Genomic DNA, 17,709 nt, shown 5'->3' with positions numbered 1-17,709 from the left:
ATGGATGGATGGATGATGGATGGATGGATGATGGATGATGGATGATGGATGGATGGATGATGGATGGATGGATGGATGATGGATGGATGGATGGATGGATGGATGGATGGATGGATGGATGATGGATGGATGGATGATGGATGATGGATGGATGGATGGATGATGGATGGATGGATGGATGGATGGATGGATGGACGGATGATGGATGGATGGATGGATGGATGGATGGATGGATGGATGATGGATGGATGGATGGATGGATGGATGGATTGTTGATGGATGGATGATGGATGATGGATGGATGGATGGATGATGGATGGATGGATGATGGATGATGGATGGATGGATGGATGGATGATGGATGGATGGATGGATGGATGGATGGATGGATGGATGGATGATGGATGGATGGATGGATGGATGATGGATGGATGGATGGATGATGAATGGATGGATGGATGGATGATGGATGGATGATGGATGGATGGAGGATGGATGGATGGATGGATGGATGGATGGATGGATGGATGGATGATGAATGGATGGATGGATGGATGATGGATGGATGGATGATGGATGGATGGATGGATGGATGGATGATGGATGGATGGATGGATGGATGGATGGATGGATGGATGGATGGATGATGAATGGATGGATGGATGATGGATGGATGATGGATGGATGGATGATGGATGGATGGATGGATGGATGATGGATGGATGGATGGATGGATGGATGGATGGATGGATGGATGGATGGATGATGGATGGATGATGGATGATGGATGGATGGATGATGGATGGATGGATGGATGGATGATGGATGATGGATGATGGATGATGGATGATGGATGGATGATGGATGATGGATGGATGGATGATGGATGGAGCAAAGCACAGGGAATGCCTCGGGAAGGTGAATCCCACCCCTGCAGAGAGGAGAGGGGCAGCTGGGAGCACCTTCCCATCCTGGCCGCTGCGGAAACCCCGCAGTGCTCTGTCCTGGCTCCACGTCCTGGGCAGGGCAGCACCTCCAGGCCCTGCTCCGCTCCCTTCCAGGCGACTCCCGTGGCTGAACCCGGCTCTGCTCATGAGCTCCTGGCCCTGCCCTCTGCTCTTTGCTCCTGTGGCCAGCTCAGGGACAGCAGGGCCACCAGGAGCCCTGCCCCGTGTCCCCAGGGTGTGTCCGCAGCCCCTCCTCGTGCCAGGCCAGCGCTGTCCCCGCTGCAGCCGCCCTGCTGCCGTGGCCTGGAGGTGACACTCGGGTCTGGATTGTCCCTCAGAGGAGCAGAGTGTCACCCGTGCCCTTCACTCCTCCTGCAGCCGTTTCTGTTTTCCGAAGATCCCAGGCTGGCTGGAATTCCATCCCAGCCCTGCTTAGCAGCGACCTGGCCCGTCCAGCCCTGCTTTGGGAAGCCACCAGTGAGGAGGGAGGGTAGGCTGGCCTGGGGGAATTTGCTGTCCCTTGAATAAATGTTTTTTCTGCTTTCATTTGTCTTTGCAGTTTGTTTGTTTGTTTTTTTAAACAAGTCCTTATATTTGGTCCATAGGTCTTCCGTGGTCCCGATTTACATCACCCTTAATGCTCAGCTGGGTTATTCCTTCCTATACAACATTCACCAAATTTACAGCAACGGAAAGAAAAAGAAACAAAATGAAACTTTTTTTTTCTCCCTTTACAAAGAAAAAAAAAACCACCAAAGCTCTCAATTTGGCTTTGACTACGCCAGCTACCTAGGGAATGGCAAGTCCTGGAGCGTGGGGAACCCGTGGCCAGGGGGTTTGGAGGCAGGGCTGGACCAGGGTTGATAAATGCACCCAGCCCGTTGTCTCTGGCCACAGGAGGAGCCAGGCTCCGGAGGCCGGACTCTCCTCCGGAACGCTCTGGAGGAGCCGGGTTCTCTCCCATCTCCTCGGCAGCTGGGGTGGAAGGGCTCAGGAAGGATCCCTGGAAGCCGGGGCGGCTCTCCAGAGGTCCCTGTGGAAGGTGGGGGGCTCTCAGTAGGCCTGGCCCGTCTCCACCGGCAGCAGCCCCAGCACGGCCGAGTGCTCGCCCAGCTTCATGCGGCGCTGCGTGGACAGGCTGACGTTCTTGGCCAGGTAATCCACGGCGGCTGTGGGGGAAAGGGACAGTGAGGACATGGGGGACACTCAGTGACCCCTTGCAGCCCTGCAGGGCAGCACCAGGGACCTCCCGCACCTCCAGGATGGGCTCAGAGATGGGATGGGGCTGTCACACACACCAGGGACCTCCTGCACCTCCAGGATGGGCTCAGAGATGGGATGGGGATGTCAGGAGCAGGACAGGTCCTGCAGGGACTGCCCAGAGGTGTCACACACTCCAGGGACCTCCCGCACCTCCAGGATGGGCCCAGAGCTGGGATGGGGATGTCACACACACCAGGGACCTCCCGCACCTCCAGGATGGGCTCAGAGATGGGATGGGGATGTCAGGAGCAGGAGAGGTCCTGCAGGACAGCAGGGACAGCCCAGAGGTGTCACACACACCAGGGACCTCCTGCACCTCCAGGATGGGCTCAGAGCTGGGATGGGGATGTCACACACACCAGGGACCTCCTGCACCTCCAGGATGGGCTCAGAGCTGGGATGGGGATGTCACACACACCAGGGACCTCCCGCACCTCCAGGATGGGCTCAGAGCTGGGATGGGGATGTCAGGAGCAGGACAAGCCCTGCTGGGGCTCAGCACAGCCCAGGGGAGGGGAGGCCCTCGACACCCTCCATGAACACCTGAAAAGAGCTGAAATTCCGCCATGGAAAAAGGGGGTTCTGAGGGAGCTGAGCCTGGAGGTTTGGGATAAACCTTCCCGGCTGCCGCTCCGGGCGCTGCTGCTGCTGCTGCTGGATGCGATTCCAGAGATTTCGGTGGAAGCTGCCCAGGTGTGGGCTCGCACCTGCCTCGCTCACGGCTGCGGGCTCTGCCTGCCTCCCTCCATCCCACGGAAACCTCTTCCCTCGCTTCCACCCGGGAGGGGAGAGCAGCCCCAGCCCCGGAGGGCACGGCAGGTCCCAGCTCCCGGGCTGAGGGGGACGGGGCTGGGACAGGACGGTGACACTGCTCATTAGCCGGGCTTCACTCAAAGTCCCCCTCCGCGCCTCTAATGGCCCCAATTAGCTTAATCAGGAGCTGGCAGGAGCGGCCCGATCGCTGCCAATGAGTAAACAAATCTCAGCCATCAACGCCCTGTCAGCGGCGGGCCCCAGAGGAGCCCCTTCCACGCACCAATCCTGATTAGACTTGGCAGATCCATTAGAATTCCCTTCACGCTCCCGCGTTCCATCACCGGCAGCATTAACACGGCCCCGGCCCCCGGGAGCGGCGGATCCGCCGGCCCCGCTCCCCCCGGGCGGGATGGAGCGGAGAGATCCCGGGATAACCTGTGGGAATCCTGAGCTTCCCTCTGGCTGCCCTGGGACCCTGGCAGGGGTCAGGAACCCCCTGGACAGAGCCCCCAGAGACACTGGCTGTGATCTCTGGCCATGGAAAAGAGTTTTCAATCTTACAGGATGAATTACCAGCTCTGAGGGTTTGATATCAGTAATAATTAAGTGTGGCACGGGTGCAAAAGTAAAATTTTAGGATTCTAGATGAGGGGTCCAAAGGGGACAAGATGGAGGAAATTGGGTGTGCCTTGTCCTTTTTCTCCTTCTTCATGCCCTCCATGTCTCACTGTGGTGTTGGCATTTTTCTGTTGGTTCAGGCTGGGGACACACTGTCCAACGTAGGTGACAGATATTGGCACGTTCTTGTAAATCCAGCCCAGGGAGTTTCTGTATTTAATGTTTGTAACATCCCACTGAGGGCAGAGCCCCACACGCTGCCCTGCAGGACAGAGCTGGGCAGGGCAGCAGAACATGTGAGAGATCAACAGAATAAACAACCTGGAAACCAGCACAGACCAATTATGGCTTCTGCTTTGGCAGGGGGCTGACAGACAGAGACTTTCCACAATCTCAGAATCATCAATACCGCAGATTCCGACAATAACCCACCGGGAGCACCTCGGGAATGCTGCGTGTGCTCCCTCCACCTGCCAGGGGCTCCCTCCCGCAGCTCTCAGCCCGAGTTTCCCCTGCTCTTTCAGGGATTTCACCGCTGGTGGTGGCTCTGTCCCCGCTGTCACCCGCACTGGGTGGCCCTGGGGGAAGGAGCGGGGCGAGCAGGTGGAGCCCACAAAATCCTGGAATGGTCACGGAGGTTGGAAAAAACCCCCGAGATCATCGGATCCAGACCTTAACCCAGCACTGCCCAGCCCCGTTCCCTGTCTCCGAGCGCTGGATCCATTTTTTGGGATATTTCCGAGGATGGCATCTCCCTGGGCAGCCCATGCCTGCCTGAGCCACTTTCCACGCAGGAATTTCCCCAAAATCCATCCTGAGCCTCCCTTGGTGCCGTTTGAGGCCGTTTCCTTGTGCCCAGCAGAGCCCGAGCTCGCCCAGCTCCCGCCTCCTGCCAGGAGCCAATCCCCAAAAACCCCAAACATTCCTTGCTGGAATTCCCCACAGGCACCAGGGGATCCCAGGCCAGAATTCAGGGATGGGGTTTGTTGGCTCAGTGGGGCAGAAGTCAAAATAAACCCAGAAATTTAGGGAAGGTGTTGGTTATTTTGTTTAAGTGAGAGGGAAATCGGGGCCGGGTTTGTTTGTGGAAAACTGGGAATAAGGAGAAGTGGGAGGAGGGGGATTCTCTGCAGGGCAGGTCCAGAGGCCACCCAAAATCCAGGGTTTGTCCCCTGTCACACAGAGCCTGCCCCAACCCCAGAACCCCCATTCCTAAAATATCACTTGTATTAATTACATTATGTTATATTTATATATTATATAAATATAATGTCATTATACTCTATAATAATATATATTATATGTATATCTAATTTTATTCCATTCTATATAATACATATATTTTATTATATATAATTATATATTATATATTATTTTATATCTATTATATAGATAATTATATATAATTATTCTACATAATATATTATAAATATTATATTATATATATTATATTATATATTATATATTATATATTATATATTATATATTATATATTATATATTATATATTATATATTATATATTATATATTATGTAATATATAGAATATTATCTAGAATATTATAGAATATTATACTATATATTATTTTATAAAATAAAATTATAAAATTTAATTTTATTTATAATGATAAAATATTTAAATTTATAACATTTATAATTTCATAATACATATTATCTATTATATTGTATATAAATACCATGATATACCCTTAACTACATCATATTATATACACCATTACATTATATAGAATCAAACCGATACTTTGTATTAAGCAATTAACGTGTTTTATCCCCTAAAAATAGTTTTGATGGTGTCGTGTCGCACCAGAGAAGGAAGGAGCACCTGATCGGAGCAAAGGACCCCGCGGGCCAGCTCACACCGACGCGCGCTCCAACAGACTTGGAAGGGAGGAGAGAAGCCCAGAAGGAGGAGGAACTGGAATGATCTGCAGAGCGCAAGAGGCGCGGGGAAAGGCAGGGAAAAACCTCCGAGCTCCAAGGTCAACGCGAGGGGCAGCGCGGGGAGCTCGTCACCAGCGGGGTGACAGAAACCGGCCCGGGGAGCGACAGCAACCGTGCGAGCATCCCGAGCAAAATTCCTGCGGCGAGGCCGGACAAACCCTCCTTTCTCCATCCCCCCCGCCCTTGTTTTATTTTTTACACACGTGGGTGTGACTAACGCCTCGCCCGAGGGAATCTTGATTGGAAATCCATGGTATCGGAATTTGTTTAAGATTTTTATCAATAGCACGTGTGTCCAGCCCCGCGTGCAGAAGCGAGGGGAAGGTCGAGGGGTCACGGATCAAACTCCCGAGCCACAAAAAGAGGAGGGGCGGGGGGCCGCTGCTGCTGCTGCTGCCGCCACAGCCGGTTCGCATTGAGGCCGCGTTAAGGACATTAAAGGGCCGCGGCAGCGCGGCCGGAGCCGCGGCCGGGGGGGAAAGGGCAGCGGAGCGCTGCGGGCAGCGGAGCGGAGGATGCGCCTGTAGCCCCGCGGGAGCGCTGCGGGCAGCGGAGCGGAGGATGCGCCTGTAGCCCCGCGGGAGCGCTGCGGGCAGTGGAGCGGAGGATGCGCCTGTAGCCCCGCGGGAGCGCTGCGGGCAGTGGAGCGGAGGATGCGCCTGTAGCCCCGCGGGAGCGCGGCGCCGTGAGCGCCCCGCGGCAGGTGAGAGCGGCCCGGCCGCGGGGCTGGCCCTGTCACCTGCTCGGGCTGTCCTTGTCACCTGGCTGGACTGGCTCTGTCACCTCCTGACCAGGCTGTCCTTGTCACCTCCTGGCCGGGCTGGCCCTGTCACCTCCTGGCTGGGTGTCCCTGTCACCTTCTCGCCGGGTGTCCTTGTCACCTCCTGGCTGGGTGTCCCTGTCACCTCCTGGCTGGGCTGTCCTTGTCACCTCCTGGCCGGGCTGTCCCTGTCACCTCCTGTCAGGGTGTCCCTGTCATCCAGCCAGAACAGCACGCCATGACTGGGCTGTCCCTGTCACCTCTGGTTGGGCTGTCCCTGTCACCCAAAAGGGACAGCACCCCCAGAGCAGACTGTCCCTGTCACCCTGGCCAGGCTGTCCCTGTCACCCCGGCCAGGCTGTCCCTGTGCCAGGGCAGGCTCGGCACTCCAGCCCTGCTGCCGAACTGCTCTGCAGGAAAAGCTCCCAGCCCCGGCCTGGGCAGGGCCACGCTCAGCTCGGCTTTGCAAATCCCTCCTTCCCCGGCTGAGCAGGGCGAGTTCACCAAACCCTGCTGCTTTTGGGCAGCTGAGAAGGGGCTGCGAGCTGCCCTTTGCTGACTGAAAGGTTCCACCTTGTGGGAACCCAGAGCTTCCCTCTGGCTGCCCTGGGACCCTGGCAGGGTCAGGAACCCCCTGGACAGAGCCCCAGAGACACTGGCTGTGATCTCTGCCCATGGAAAAGAGTTTTCAATCCTACAGGATGAATTACCAGCTCTGAGGGTTTGATATCAGTAATAATTAAGTGTGGCACGGGTGCAAAAGTAAAATTTTAGGATTCTAGATGAGGGGTCCAAAGGGGACAAGCTGGAGGAAATTGGGTGTGCCTTGTCCTTTTTCTCCTTCTTCATGCCCTCCATGTCTCACTGTGGTGTTGGCATTTTTCTGTTGGTTCAGGCTGGGCACACACTGTCCAACGTAGGTGACAGATATTGGCACGTTATTGTACATCCAGCCCAGGGAGTTTCTGGTATTTAATGTTTGTCACATCCCACTGAGGGCAGAGCCCCACACGCTGCCCTGCAGGACAGAGCTGGGCAGGGCAGCAGAACATGTGAGAGATAAACAGAATAAACAACCTGGAAACCAGCACAGACCAATGATGGCTTCTGCTTTGGCAGGGGGCTGACAGACAGAGACTTTCTACAACCTCAGAATCATCAATACCTCAGATTCCGACATCACCTAAAACGTCTCACTGGGATTTTCAGACTCACTGCCAGGGGAGGAGCAACCATGAGCAGATTTCAGTCCCAGCAGGACAAACTTCCAGGGGTCTCCCACCCAAAAAAGGCAGAATTTGGGTGTGTAAATCCAACCCCCCACTCCCTCCCTCGCTCCTGCCCTTCCCGGGACGGGCGAGTTCCTCCCAGCACTTACTCTGGCCGTACTGGCCGTACTGGTAGCCGGCCACGGGGTCCACGCTGTAGCTGGTGGTGCTGTAGGTGGGGGGACAGTAGGACTGCGAGGTCGGGAGGCTCTCCACGGACTTGATGGAGTCGCTGCGCTGGCTGCAGCTGGCCGAGATGGAGTTGGTGCTGTCCAGGCCGCCGTGGAGGGGAGAGATGGAGAAATCGGCCTGGGGCTGCGGCGGGACCCCGCTGGGGTTGCTCAGGATGCTCATCACCTGCAGAGACACCGAGGCACCGTCAGGGGCCGGGCGGGAGGAAAACGGCCCCAAAAATGGTGATTTGGGGTGGAGAGCGCCCGCAGGGGTGGGAGAGCCCAGCTCTGCTCCCCCAGACCCCGCCGGGGCTCTCTGGAACCCTGAACGGGGAGAACGCAGCAGCTCCACTCAGCCCACTCGGATTTTGAGGATATTTTGCTGCCCTGCCAGGGCCGAGCACAGGGGTCACGGAAAACCAGGAGAAAAATCCCGATTTTCCCAAAGGGGCCGTGAGGACAGCGCCGTTCTCGGGAAGTCAGATTTGCAAAGGTCCCCAAGCGAAGCAGATCAAACCCTGGCTGGCTTTGATGCAGCTTCAGGGGCTGCAACATCCGAGGTCCCTTTGCCCCCAAAAGTTAAAGGGTAACAGGTCCTGGTCCGACTCCTCTCAGCGCTCGGTTGGAAAATGTAATTGAATTTGCACACAAAAAAATCTTCCTGCTTTGAGACCTGAACCAGATGAACTAATTGGGTTTTTGTTGGTGGTTTTTTTTTTTTTTTTTCCTCTCATTTTTTTTTTTTCCCAGTAAAAATGCCAGATTTGTTCCCGGGGCTGAGCTGGGGGTGAGGCTGTGCCCTTCACACGGGGACCCCGTTCCCGCCAGGGATCAGCAGAATTTCCCCGGGGTAATTCCGAGTTAAGGGTGGAAAAGGTTGGCAGGGGAAGGGCCGGGGGTTCCTGAAGCCTCTCGGTCGTGTCGGGGCTGGGGCGGGGGGAGCGGGGACAGGAGACGGTCACCTCGGGGGGCCCGGCCGGCGCTCAGATGCCGAGCGGCTCCAAATCTCCGAATTTAGCATAACCTTATTGACATCAATTAAAGTGGCAAATTGGAAATATTTGGAGCCTGGCAAGTGGTAAAATGAGCCCTTTATCCGCCAGCAGCGGCCTGGTGAGCTTTTGTGCCGGGGCTGCATTCTCGGGAAGGACACTGGGGGGGTTCATGGGGCCGAGGCTCCCCTTCCTGCTCACCCCGACACCTTCCCGGCCCCTCCTCCCTGCCCCGGCGGGCTCCGGGGTGAATGCCCAGCCACGAGCTGGCCTCTGCTTTCTAAAGCATCTCCTCCTCCCCCCGGAAGGGCTCGGCGGTGCTGCAAAGGCGCTTTGCCTTGATGGAAAATCCCCTCCCGGCTCCGCTCCGGCAGGAGAATTTGTCCGGGAGGGGAACTCGGCAGAGGGGGGTTGGGGAAAATCCTGGAAAATCCATCTAACTCCCAGCGCGGGGCTGGGCTGGCTGTGGGGCTGGGGCATGGGAATGAGCTTTGAGCGAGGCAAGGGCTCGCTCCCCACCATTCCTGGCTCGTTTTCCCCCATCCCTGGTTTGTTCCTCCCCATCCATGGTTCCCCACATCCCGGGCTCGTTGTCCCCATCCCGGGCTCGTTCCCCCCATTCCTGGCTCGTTCCCCTCATCCCGGGCTTGCTCCTCTCCATCCCGGGCTCGATGTCCCCATCCCGGGCTCGATGTCCCCATCCCGGGCTCGATGTCCCCATCCCGGGCTCGTTGTCCCCATCCCGGGCTCGATGTCCCTATCCTGGGCTCGTTGTCCCCATCCCTGGCTCGATGTCCCCATTCCGGGCTCGTTGTCCCTATCCTGGGCTCGTTGTCCCCATCCCCGGCTCGTTGTCCCCATCCCTGGCTCGATGTCCCCATCCCGGGCTTGTTGTCCCCATCCCGGGCTTGTTGTCCCTATCCTGGGCTCGTTGTCCCCATCCTGGGCTCGTTGTCCCCATCCCGGGCTTGTTGTCCCTATCCTGGGCTCGTTGTCCCCATCCCGGGCTCGATGTCTCCATCCCTGGCTCGATGTCCCCATCTCGGGCTCGATGTCCCCATCCCGGGCTCGATGTCCCCATCCCTGGCTCGATGTCCCCATCCCTGGCTCGATGTCCCCATCCCTGGCTCGATGTCCCCATCCCGGGCTCGATGTCCCCATCTCGGGCTCGATGTCCCCATCCCGGGCTCGTTGTCCCCATCCCGGGCTCGATGTCCCCATCCCCGCCTCACTGACCCCTCCTCCTCCTCCTTCCCACCCTGCACCGAGCTCAGACTTCTCCGCTGCTCCCCAAAAGTTAAACCCGGCTCAGCTGCCCGCCCACCGAGCTTAGCAGAGCCTCGATGAGCTCCCCAGAGCCTCGCGGCAGGGATCAAGCCCCGAGGTGCTTCCACGAGGATGTTCAGCCCTAAAAATGTCCCCGTGGAGCTCCCCAGCCCCAGGACCGGGGGGTGAAGAGAGGAAAATGCGTTTAACACCCAGGAGAGTGGGTTCATCCAGGACTGGGGTGCTGAGCTGCCCTGGGGGTGCAACACGGACCCCCCCAGGCCCCGCGGAGTGGGGAAATCACGGAAGGGCAGCCTGGGGGACTCTTCCAGCTGCAGAGTTATTTGTAGGGTCCCCTAAAGCCCACAAACCCTGGCCTGCCTCAGCCCCAATCCCCTGGGTTCAGGCAGAGCTCCGGGCTGGAGCATCCCCTGGGCTGGAGGAGCTGGGTCCGTGTCCGGAGGGACACCCAGACCCCTCACACAGAGCCCCCAGCCACGGCTGGAGCGAATTCCCGAGCAAAGCCGGCTGTTTCAAACAACAAACACGCGGAAAAGGCAGACGTGGGGCTCGGGAGTCCTTTCTGGAAGCTCTGCCCTTTCTCCTCGCCCTTCCCGAGCTGGCCGGGCCGGGCAGTGCTGCCCGGCCGGGGCTGGGTGAGCCCGCCCGGCCGAGCCCTGCAGGTGCAGAGAGGATTTCACGCGCTGGAATCACTCAGGGAGCAGCGGGGTTTGTGCTGCTTTCCCTCCCTCCCTCCCGGCCCCGCAGTGCCCCAGCTGCTTCTGATTACTCCGAGAAAAGCACCGGCTCCCCAAGGCAGGGAGAGCCACATTAACACTTCCTTTTGGGAAAAAAAAAGGGGGATGTAAAGCAAGGCTGGCAAATGAAAGCCAGATTCACACTCCAAATTCAGGGAGCGGGGCAGATGCTTCCACAAATGCCGCTGAAAAAAAAAAAAAGGAATTGGCTTTCATCGGTGGGAATCGGGAGCGGTTCCTGAGCTCAGCGCTGCCCCTGGAGTCCCTCAGCAGCCCCGGCCCTGCGGAATTCCCGGTCCCTGATCCCCACCCGGGACCCTGCAGGGACCCTGCCCTGCCAAGGGACAGCTCGGCCCGGCCCGAGGCTGAATTTCCCTTTGGGAATCCATCAGGACACCGGGATTCCATCCCAGCCCTGGGGAATTCCCGGTCCCTGATCCCTCTCCGGGATCCTGCAGGGATCCTGCCCTGCCAGGGCACGGGGAAAGGAAGGGCTGAATTTCCCTCTGGGAATCCATCAGGACACCGGGATTCCTTCCCAGCCCTGCCGGGGTGGGGAACGGCTGCCTCTGGGGAGGGGGATTCATCCCAGCTGGATGTTCCCATGGATTTGGGGTGGCCGAGGGGACCCTGACAGCTCAGCTGAGCCCCAAAACTGTCCGGTCCCTCTCCAAGAATGCTGGAAGCCCCTGCCCTTCCCACATAGGCTGAGGGGATTTGGGGCTGAGAATTCCCTTCTTGCACAGGCTGAGGGGATTTGGGGCTGAGAATTCCCTTCCTGCACAGTCTGGGGGGATTTGGGGCTGAGAATTCCTTTCCTGGAGAGGGTGGGGGGGACTTGGGGATGAGAATTCCCTTCCCACATAGGCTGGTGGGGATTTGGGGCCAAGAATTCCCTTCCTGCACAGTCTGGGGGGGATTTGGGGCTGAGAATTCCCTTCCTGCACAGGCTGGGGGGGATTTGGGGCTGAGAATTCCCTTCCTGCACAGGCTGGGGGGACTTGGGGCTGAGAATTCCCTTACTGGAGAAGCTGGGGGGGATTTGGGGCTGAGAATTCCCTTCCTGCACAGTCTGGGGGGATTTGGGGCTGAGAATTCCCTTCCTGCACAGGCTGAGGTGATTTGGGTCTGAGCTCCCTGAGCTCTGCACAGGTCCAGCCGAGGGCAGATCCAATTTTCCCCATGCCAGGACGTGACGGGGTTTGGAATATCGAGAGGGAACCGAAGGCTCCCGTTCCCTCCTTCCACTCCAACCCTGCAGAGCCCTCCCGGGCCCGCGTCCCCTGACTTCTCCCAGCTGCAGAAACTCATTTTCCAGGCCACTTTTGAACTCTGGATCCCCTCCTCAAGAATGCAAAGTCCTTCTCCCTTCCCTCTCTGACCTTGCTGCCTTCTAATTTATTACTTCTTGGTGCATTATCATCCCTGACTAAAAAATCAATGCCCGCTCCACATCTGCCGGGGTTTATCTGCCGGGGGATCTGCTCGCTGTCCATCAGCGGGCTGACAGCGGTTCCGTCCCTTTCCCTCCCTCTCATCCCCGTGCTCTCCCTTCTCCTGGCCCAAATCCACCCGTGGGCTCGCCCTCGGGGCCGGGTCAATGCCAGCAGCCTCGGGGCTCGCCCCCCGCCTTTCCCGAGGTCACTTTTGCGGCGGGGACGAGCGGGGAGAGGTCCCGGAGTGCGAGACGGATGCACAAAGACCCTCCTGGATGAAAGCAGCGGCTCCCCCCTCACCTCCCGCTGCTCCCTCCTCACAGCTCCCCCCGCTCCCCCCGGGACGTTTCATCGCTCTCTCCCCTACTAGAAAAGGAGGGGAGTTAAAAAAATGTAATTAATTCCCTCCATTTCTGAGCTGGCCCTCGGGGCCTGTGGCCGCGGAAGCTGCGGCGGGGGAAATGTGCACCCTTTATGATAAAGGGAGGCGGCTCTGGGGAGGGAAGCGCAATCAGGACCTTCCAGCCGGGCAATCAGGATCCGCTTTTGGGGCGCAGGGGGGCCGGAGGGACCCCAGAGATGGGGACAGATAAGAGAGGGACAAGGGCAGGGCAGCAGCCGAGTTTGGTGGCCAGGCCTGGCCCTGGCAGAGCCGGCGGCTGATCCTCGGTGGCTCCTGAGGACACGGGACAGCCCCGGAGTGACCACGGCTCCGGCCCTAAAACATCCCAGAGTGACCACGGCTCCTTCTCTAAAACATCCCAGAGTGACCACGGCTCCTGCCCTACAACATCCTGGAGTGACCACGGCTCCTGCCCTAAAACATCCCGGAGTGACCATGGATTGACCATGGATCCTGCCCTACAACATCCCGGAGTGACCACGGCTCCAGCCCTAAAACATCCCAGAGTGACCACGGCTCCTGCCCTAAAACATCCCAGAGTGACCACGGCTCCTTCCCTGAAACATCCCGGAGTGACCACAGCTCCGGCCCTAAAACATCCCAGAGTGACCATGGATCCTGCCCTAAAACATCCCCAGAGTGACCATGGATCCTGCCCTAAAACATCCCCAGAGTGACCACGGCTCCAGCCCTGCCCCAGAAGCTCTCCAGGATCCCCAGGTGACCCCTGGGATCAGCTCCTGGACACTGGGGGCACATCCAGGGACACACCCAAGGACATCCAGGGACATCCAGGGACATCCAGGGACACACCCATGGACATCCAGGGACATCCAGGGACACACCCATGGACATCCAGGGGCACCAGGGACATCCAGGGACACACCCAAGGACATCCAGGGACATCCAGGGACACACCCATGGACATCCAGGGACATCCAGGGACACCCAGGGACATCCAGGGACACACCCAAGGACATCCATAGACACATCCAGGGACACCCAGGGACATCCAGGGACACACCCATGGACATCCAGGGACACCCAGGGACATCCAGGGACACACCCATGGACACCCAGGGACATCCAGGGACACCCATGGACATCCAGAGACATCCAGGGACACCCAGGGACATCCAGGGACACCCATGGACATCCAGAGACATCCATAGACACATCCAGGGACACACCCAGGGACATCCAGGGACATCCAGGGACACGCCCAGGGACAGCCCAGGCAGGGCTCCTGGCATTGTGGTGCTGCTTTCCTGGGAACATGGACAAGCCCTCCCTGGCTGGCAGTGGGACCCGCTGGACTTTTTGGGGCCACACCAAGCGAGAAGCACTGGGAAATTCCCTGCAGGGGAGGCTGAAATCTCCCTGGGTTCCAGCTCTGGGGTGTTCCCACTTCCCTTCCCGGCCATGGCAAAACTGCCTGCCGGGAAACCCGCTGGATCCCCGGGATTTTGGGAGGACAAAGCTCGCCCAGCGGGAGCTCAATCCAGGCAGTTCTGGGGGGGACCCAGCTCCATCCTTCCCATCTTTCTCTCTCACCCGGCTCCCGGCAGAAGGAAAAACTCTTCCCCACATTAATGCTTTTTGATCTCTGTGGATTCATTTCCACTTGGCGGGAAGAGGAAGAGTCGATTATTCCACACATACATTAAATGGGAACAAAATGAAGAGGTGACTGTAGGACGGCTGAAAGCCGAAGAAAGAGTTAGGAGGAGATAAATACACTTTCCCCAAAGATCTCCACTTGAAAGGAGGATAAATATATGCAAATATGCCCCTAGGTAGGACTAAAATGACTTGTGTAGCAATCACTAACACTGCACTCACAAAACCAAGCAATTAATTTCGAATATTTTCTAAATCACCGCAGTCAGCTGAGCTGGATCCCAGCGTTCCAAACCCAGCAGCCGTTAAATTTGCTTTGTGGATCCAGAGGGTGCTTCCACCCTTCCTGCACCTGGAAAATCCCTGATCCGGGTCCCTGCAGCCGGGCAGGGTTTGTGGTGGGGTTTGCTGGGCAGGGGGTGCTCCTCAGGACCCTGGGGTGTTTTCCAAGCCCAGCGATTCCCTCCGGGGTGACCTCGCTGACCTCGAGCTCAGCCCTGCCTCTCCCGGGGGTGATCGAGGCCTCCACTCGGATTTTGGGGCGATTCAAGGTTGGCAAACCCAGAGCTGCTCCCCGCCCTCGCCCCCCGGGTGTTCATCCCCCCTCCAGGAGCTGAGGGGACGAGGAGCCCCCACAACCCCACAGCTCCTCCAGATATGGGCCGGCTCCAGAGCTGCTGCTGGGGAGCTGCAAAATCCCAATTTCCAACCCCAAACCTCGGCTGGAGAACACGTGGGGAGCTGGGAACGGGACGCGCCGTGCCTGAACCCTGCATTCCTCAATTCCTCACACCCCACACCGCACCAGAGCCCTCCAGAGAGGCTCCAGACAACAAAACCCAACCCCAAAGGCCGAGGGACGCTGCGGCGCCGCGGGGACACGGCAGGTGACATGGAGATGAGCGCTGTGCCCTAGAATGGCCCTGCTCCGCTGGGTGGATGGGAAGCCGACGATGGAGGTGGGATGGAGCCGGGGATGCGATGGAGCTGCGGCACAGCGGAGCCACGGCGGCTGCGAGGGACGAGAAGGAGGAGGAGGAGGAGGAAGAGGAGCGGGGGAAGGCGGTGGGAGGTTGTTACCTGATTGTTCAGGGCTATGGTGAGGTTCCAGCGGGAGCACTGCATCTTGTTTTGGGCACCCTGCTTCTGTAGGGATGTACAAATCACAGACAAGGTCTGAGGAAAAGGCTCTAAGCTACGCGGAAAGAGCGGCAGGGGCTCGGCCGGAGGGGGAAACGAACGGATTCGGTGAGGGAAGGAGCAGCGGGGATCCCACGAGGGAATTGGAGTGAATTCCGTGCAGGAAGGAGCAGCGGGGATCCCACGAGGGAATCGGAGTGGATTCAGTGTGGGAAGGAGCAGCGGGGATCCCACGAGGGAATCGGAGTGAATTTGGTGTGGGAAGGAGCAGCGGGGATCCCATGAGGGAATCGGAGTGAATTCGGCAAGGGAAGGAGCAGTGGGGATCCCACGAGGAAATCGGAGTGGATTCGGTGACGGAAGGAGCAGTGGGGATCCCACGAGGGAATCGGAGTGAATTCGGTGCAGGAAGGAGCAGTGGGGATCCCACGAGGGAATTGGAGTGAATTCGGTGTGGGAAGGAGCAGTGGGGATCCCACGAGGGAATTGGAGTGAATTCCGTGCAGGAAGGAGCAGTGGGGATCCCACGAGGGAATCGGAGTGAATTCGGCGTGGGAAGGAGCAGCGGGGATCCCACGAGGGAATCAGAGTGAATTCCATGCAGGAAGGAGCAGCGGGGATCCCACGAGGGAATCGGAGTGGATTTGGTGAGGGAAGGAGCAGTGGGGATCCCACGAGGGAATCGGAGTGAATTCGGCAAGGGAAGGAGCAGTGGGGATCCCACGAGGGAATTGGAGTGGATTCAGTGAGGGAAGGAGCAGTGGGGATCCCACGAGGGAATCGGAGTGAATTCGGCAAGGGAAGGAGCAGTGGGGATCCCACGAGGGAATTGGAGTGGATTCAGTGAGGGAAGGAGCAGTGGGGATCCCACGAGGGAATCGGAGTGAATTCGGCAAGGGAAGGAGCAGCGGGGATCCCACGAGGGAATTGGAGAGAATTTGGTGTGGGAAGGAGCAGCGGGGATCCCACAAGGGAATCGGGAGCACTGGAGAGTCAAAGGTCCTCTGAGGGCTCCGAGAAATCCCACGGGAGGAGCGGGATCGGGAGGGGAAGAGCGGGAATTACGTCAAAAGCTGCTTGGTCTGGGGACAAGAGCCACGGTCCCTGTCCTGGGACACCAAAATCTGCTTTGGGACACCAAACTTGGCTGTGGGATACCAAACTCTGCTTTGAGACACCGAAGTCTGTTCTGGGACACCAAACTCTGCTTTGGGGGCACCAAATTCTGCTCTGGGAGACCAAAATCTGCCCTGGGAGACCAAATTCCGCTCTGGGACACCAAACTCTGTCTCGGGACACCAAACTCTCCTTTGGGGACACCAAACTCTGTCCTGGGACACCAAAATCTGCTCTGGGACACCAGATTCTGCCTTGGGACACCAAACTTGGCTGTGGGACACCAAACTCTGCTTTGGGATGCCAAACTCTGCTCTGGGACACCAAATTCTGCCCTGGGACACCAAATCCTGCCTTGGGACACAGAATTCTGCTCTGAGACACCAAACTCTGCTCTGGGGACACCAAACTCTGCTCTGGGACACCAAACTCTGTCCTGGGACACCAAATTCTGCTCTGGGACACCAAACTCTGCTTTGGGATGCCAAATTCTGCTCTGGGAGACCAAATTCTGCTTTGGGGACACAAAATACTTCCTTGGGACACAGAATTCTGCTCTGGGACACCAAACTCTGCCCTGGGACACCAAATTCTGCTCTGGGACACCAAACTCTCCTTTGGGGACACCAGATTCTACCTTGGGACACCAAACCTGGCTGTGGGACACCAAACTCTGCTTTGAGAGACCAAACTCTCCTCTGGGACACCAAATTCTGCCCTTGGACACCAAATTCTGCTTTGAGACACCAAATTCTGCTCTGGGACACCAAACTCTGCTTTGGGATGCCAAACTCTGCTCTGGGACACCAAATTCTGCCCTTGGACACCAAATTCTGCCCTGGGACACCAAATTCTGCTCTGGGACACCAAACTCTGCCCTGGGGATGCCAAACTCTGCCGTGGAACACCAAACTCTGCTCTGGGACATGAAACTCCACCTTGGGACACCAAACTCTGCTCTGGGACACCAGATTCTGCCCTGGGACACCAAATTCTCCCTGGGACACCATATTCTGCTCTGGGGACAGCAAATTCTGCTCTGGGACACCAAATTCTCCTTTGGGGACATCAAACTCTGCCCTGGGACACCAAACTCTGTCTTGGGACACCAAACTCTGTCTTGGGACACCAAGCCCAGGCTGCCCTGATGTGCTGCTCAGCAAACAACTCCACCCTGGTGCTGCTTCCATCCTCCACACGTTTAACCTTGCATTTCCCCCGTGAATATCTCA

General features: G+C 57.6%; 1 protein-coding gene across 8 annotated transcripts in view; it reads right to left on the bottom strand.

The window, feature by feature from the left end:
• Positions 1–670: 670 nt before the first annotated feature.
• The window catches only part of PAX7 (paired box 7), a 158,880-nt gene continuing 141,841 nt past the window's right edge, over positions 671–17,709 (bottom strand). For 5 of the 8 annotated variants that reach the window (XM_085559014.1, XM_085559013.1, XM_085559017.1 and 2 more), the window contains one exon: positions 7,266–7,930. In XM_085559014.1, coding sequence (XP_085415140.1) covers positions 7,517–7,930 — 414 coding nt within the window. In that variant the 3' untranslated portion in view covers positions 7,266–7,516. Of the gene's footprint in view, positions 2,117–7,265; positions 7,931–17,709 lie in introns of those variants that run through there. The other 3 variants (XM_085559019.1, XM_085559018.1, XM_085559020.1) reach the window with 1 other exon arrangement.

The sequence above is a fragment of the Lonchura striata genome, chromosome 21 (genome assembly GCF_050655825.1).
Source record: "Lonchura striata isolate lonStrDom1 chromosome 21, ASM5065582v1, whole genome shotgun sequence".
In the NCBI taxonomy this organism is placed as follows: Eukaryota; Metazoa; Chordata; class Aves; order Passeriformes; family Estrildidae; genus Lonchura; species Lonchura striata.
Note: the sequence above shows the minus strand (reverse complement) of the source record. Positions and strands in the feature narration are given on the sequence as shown.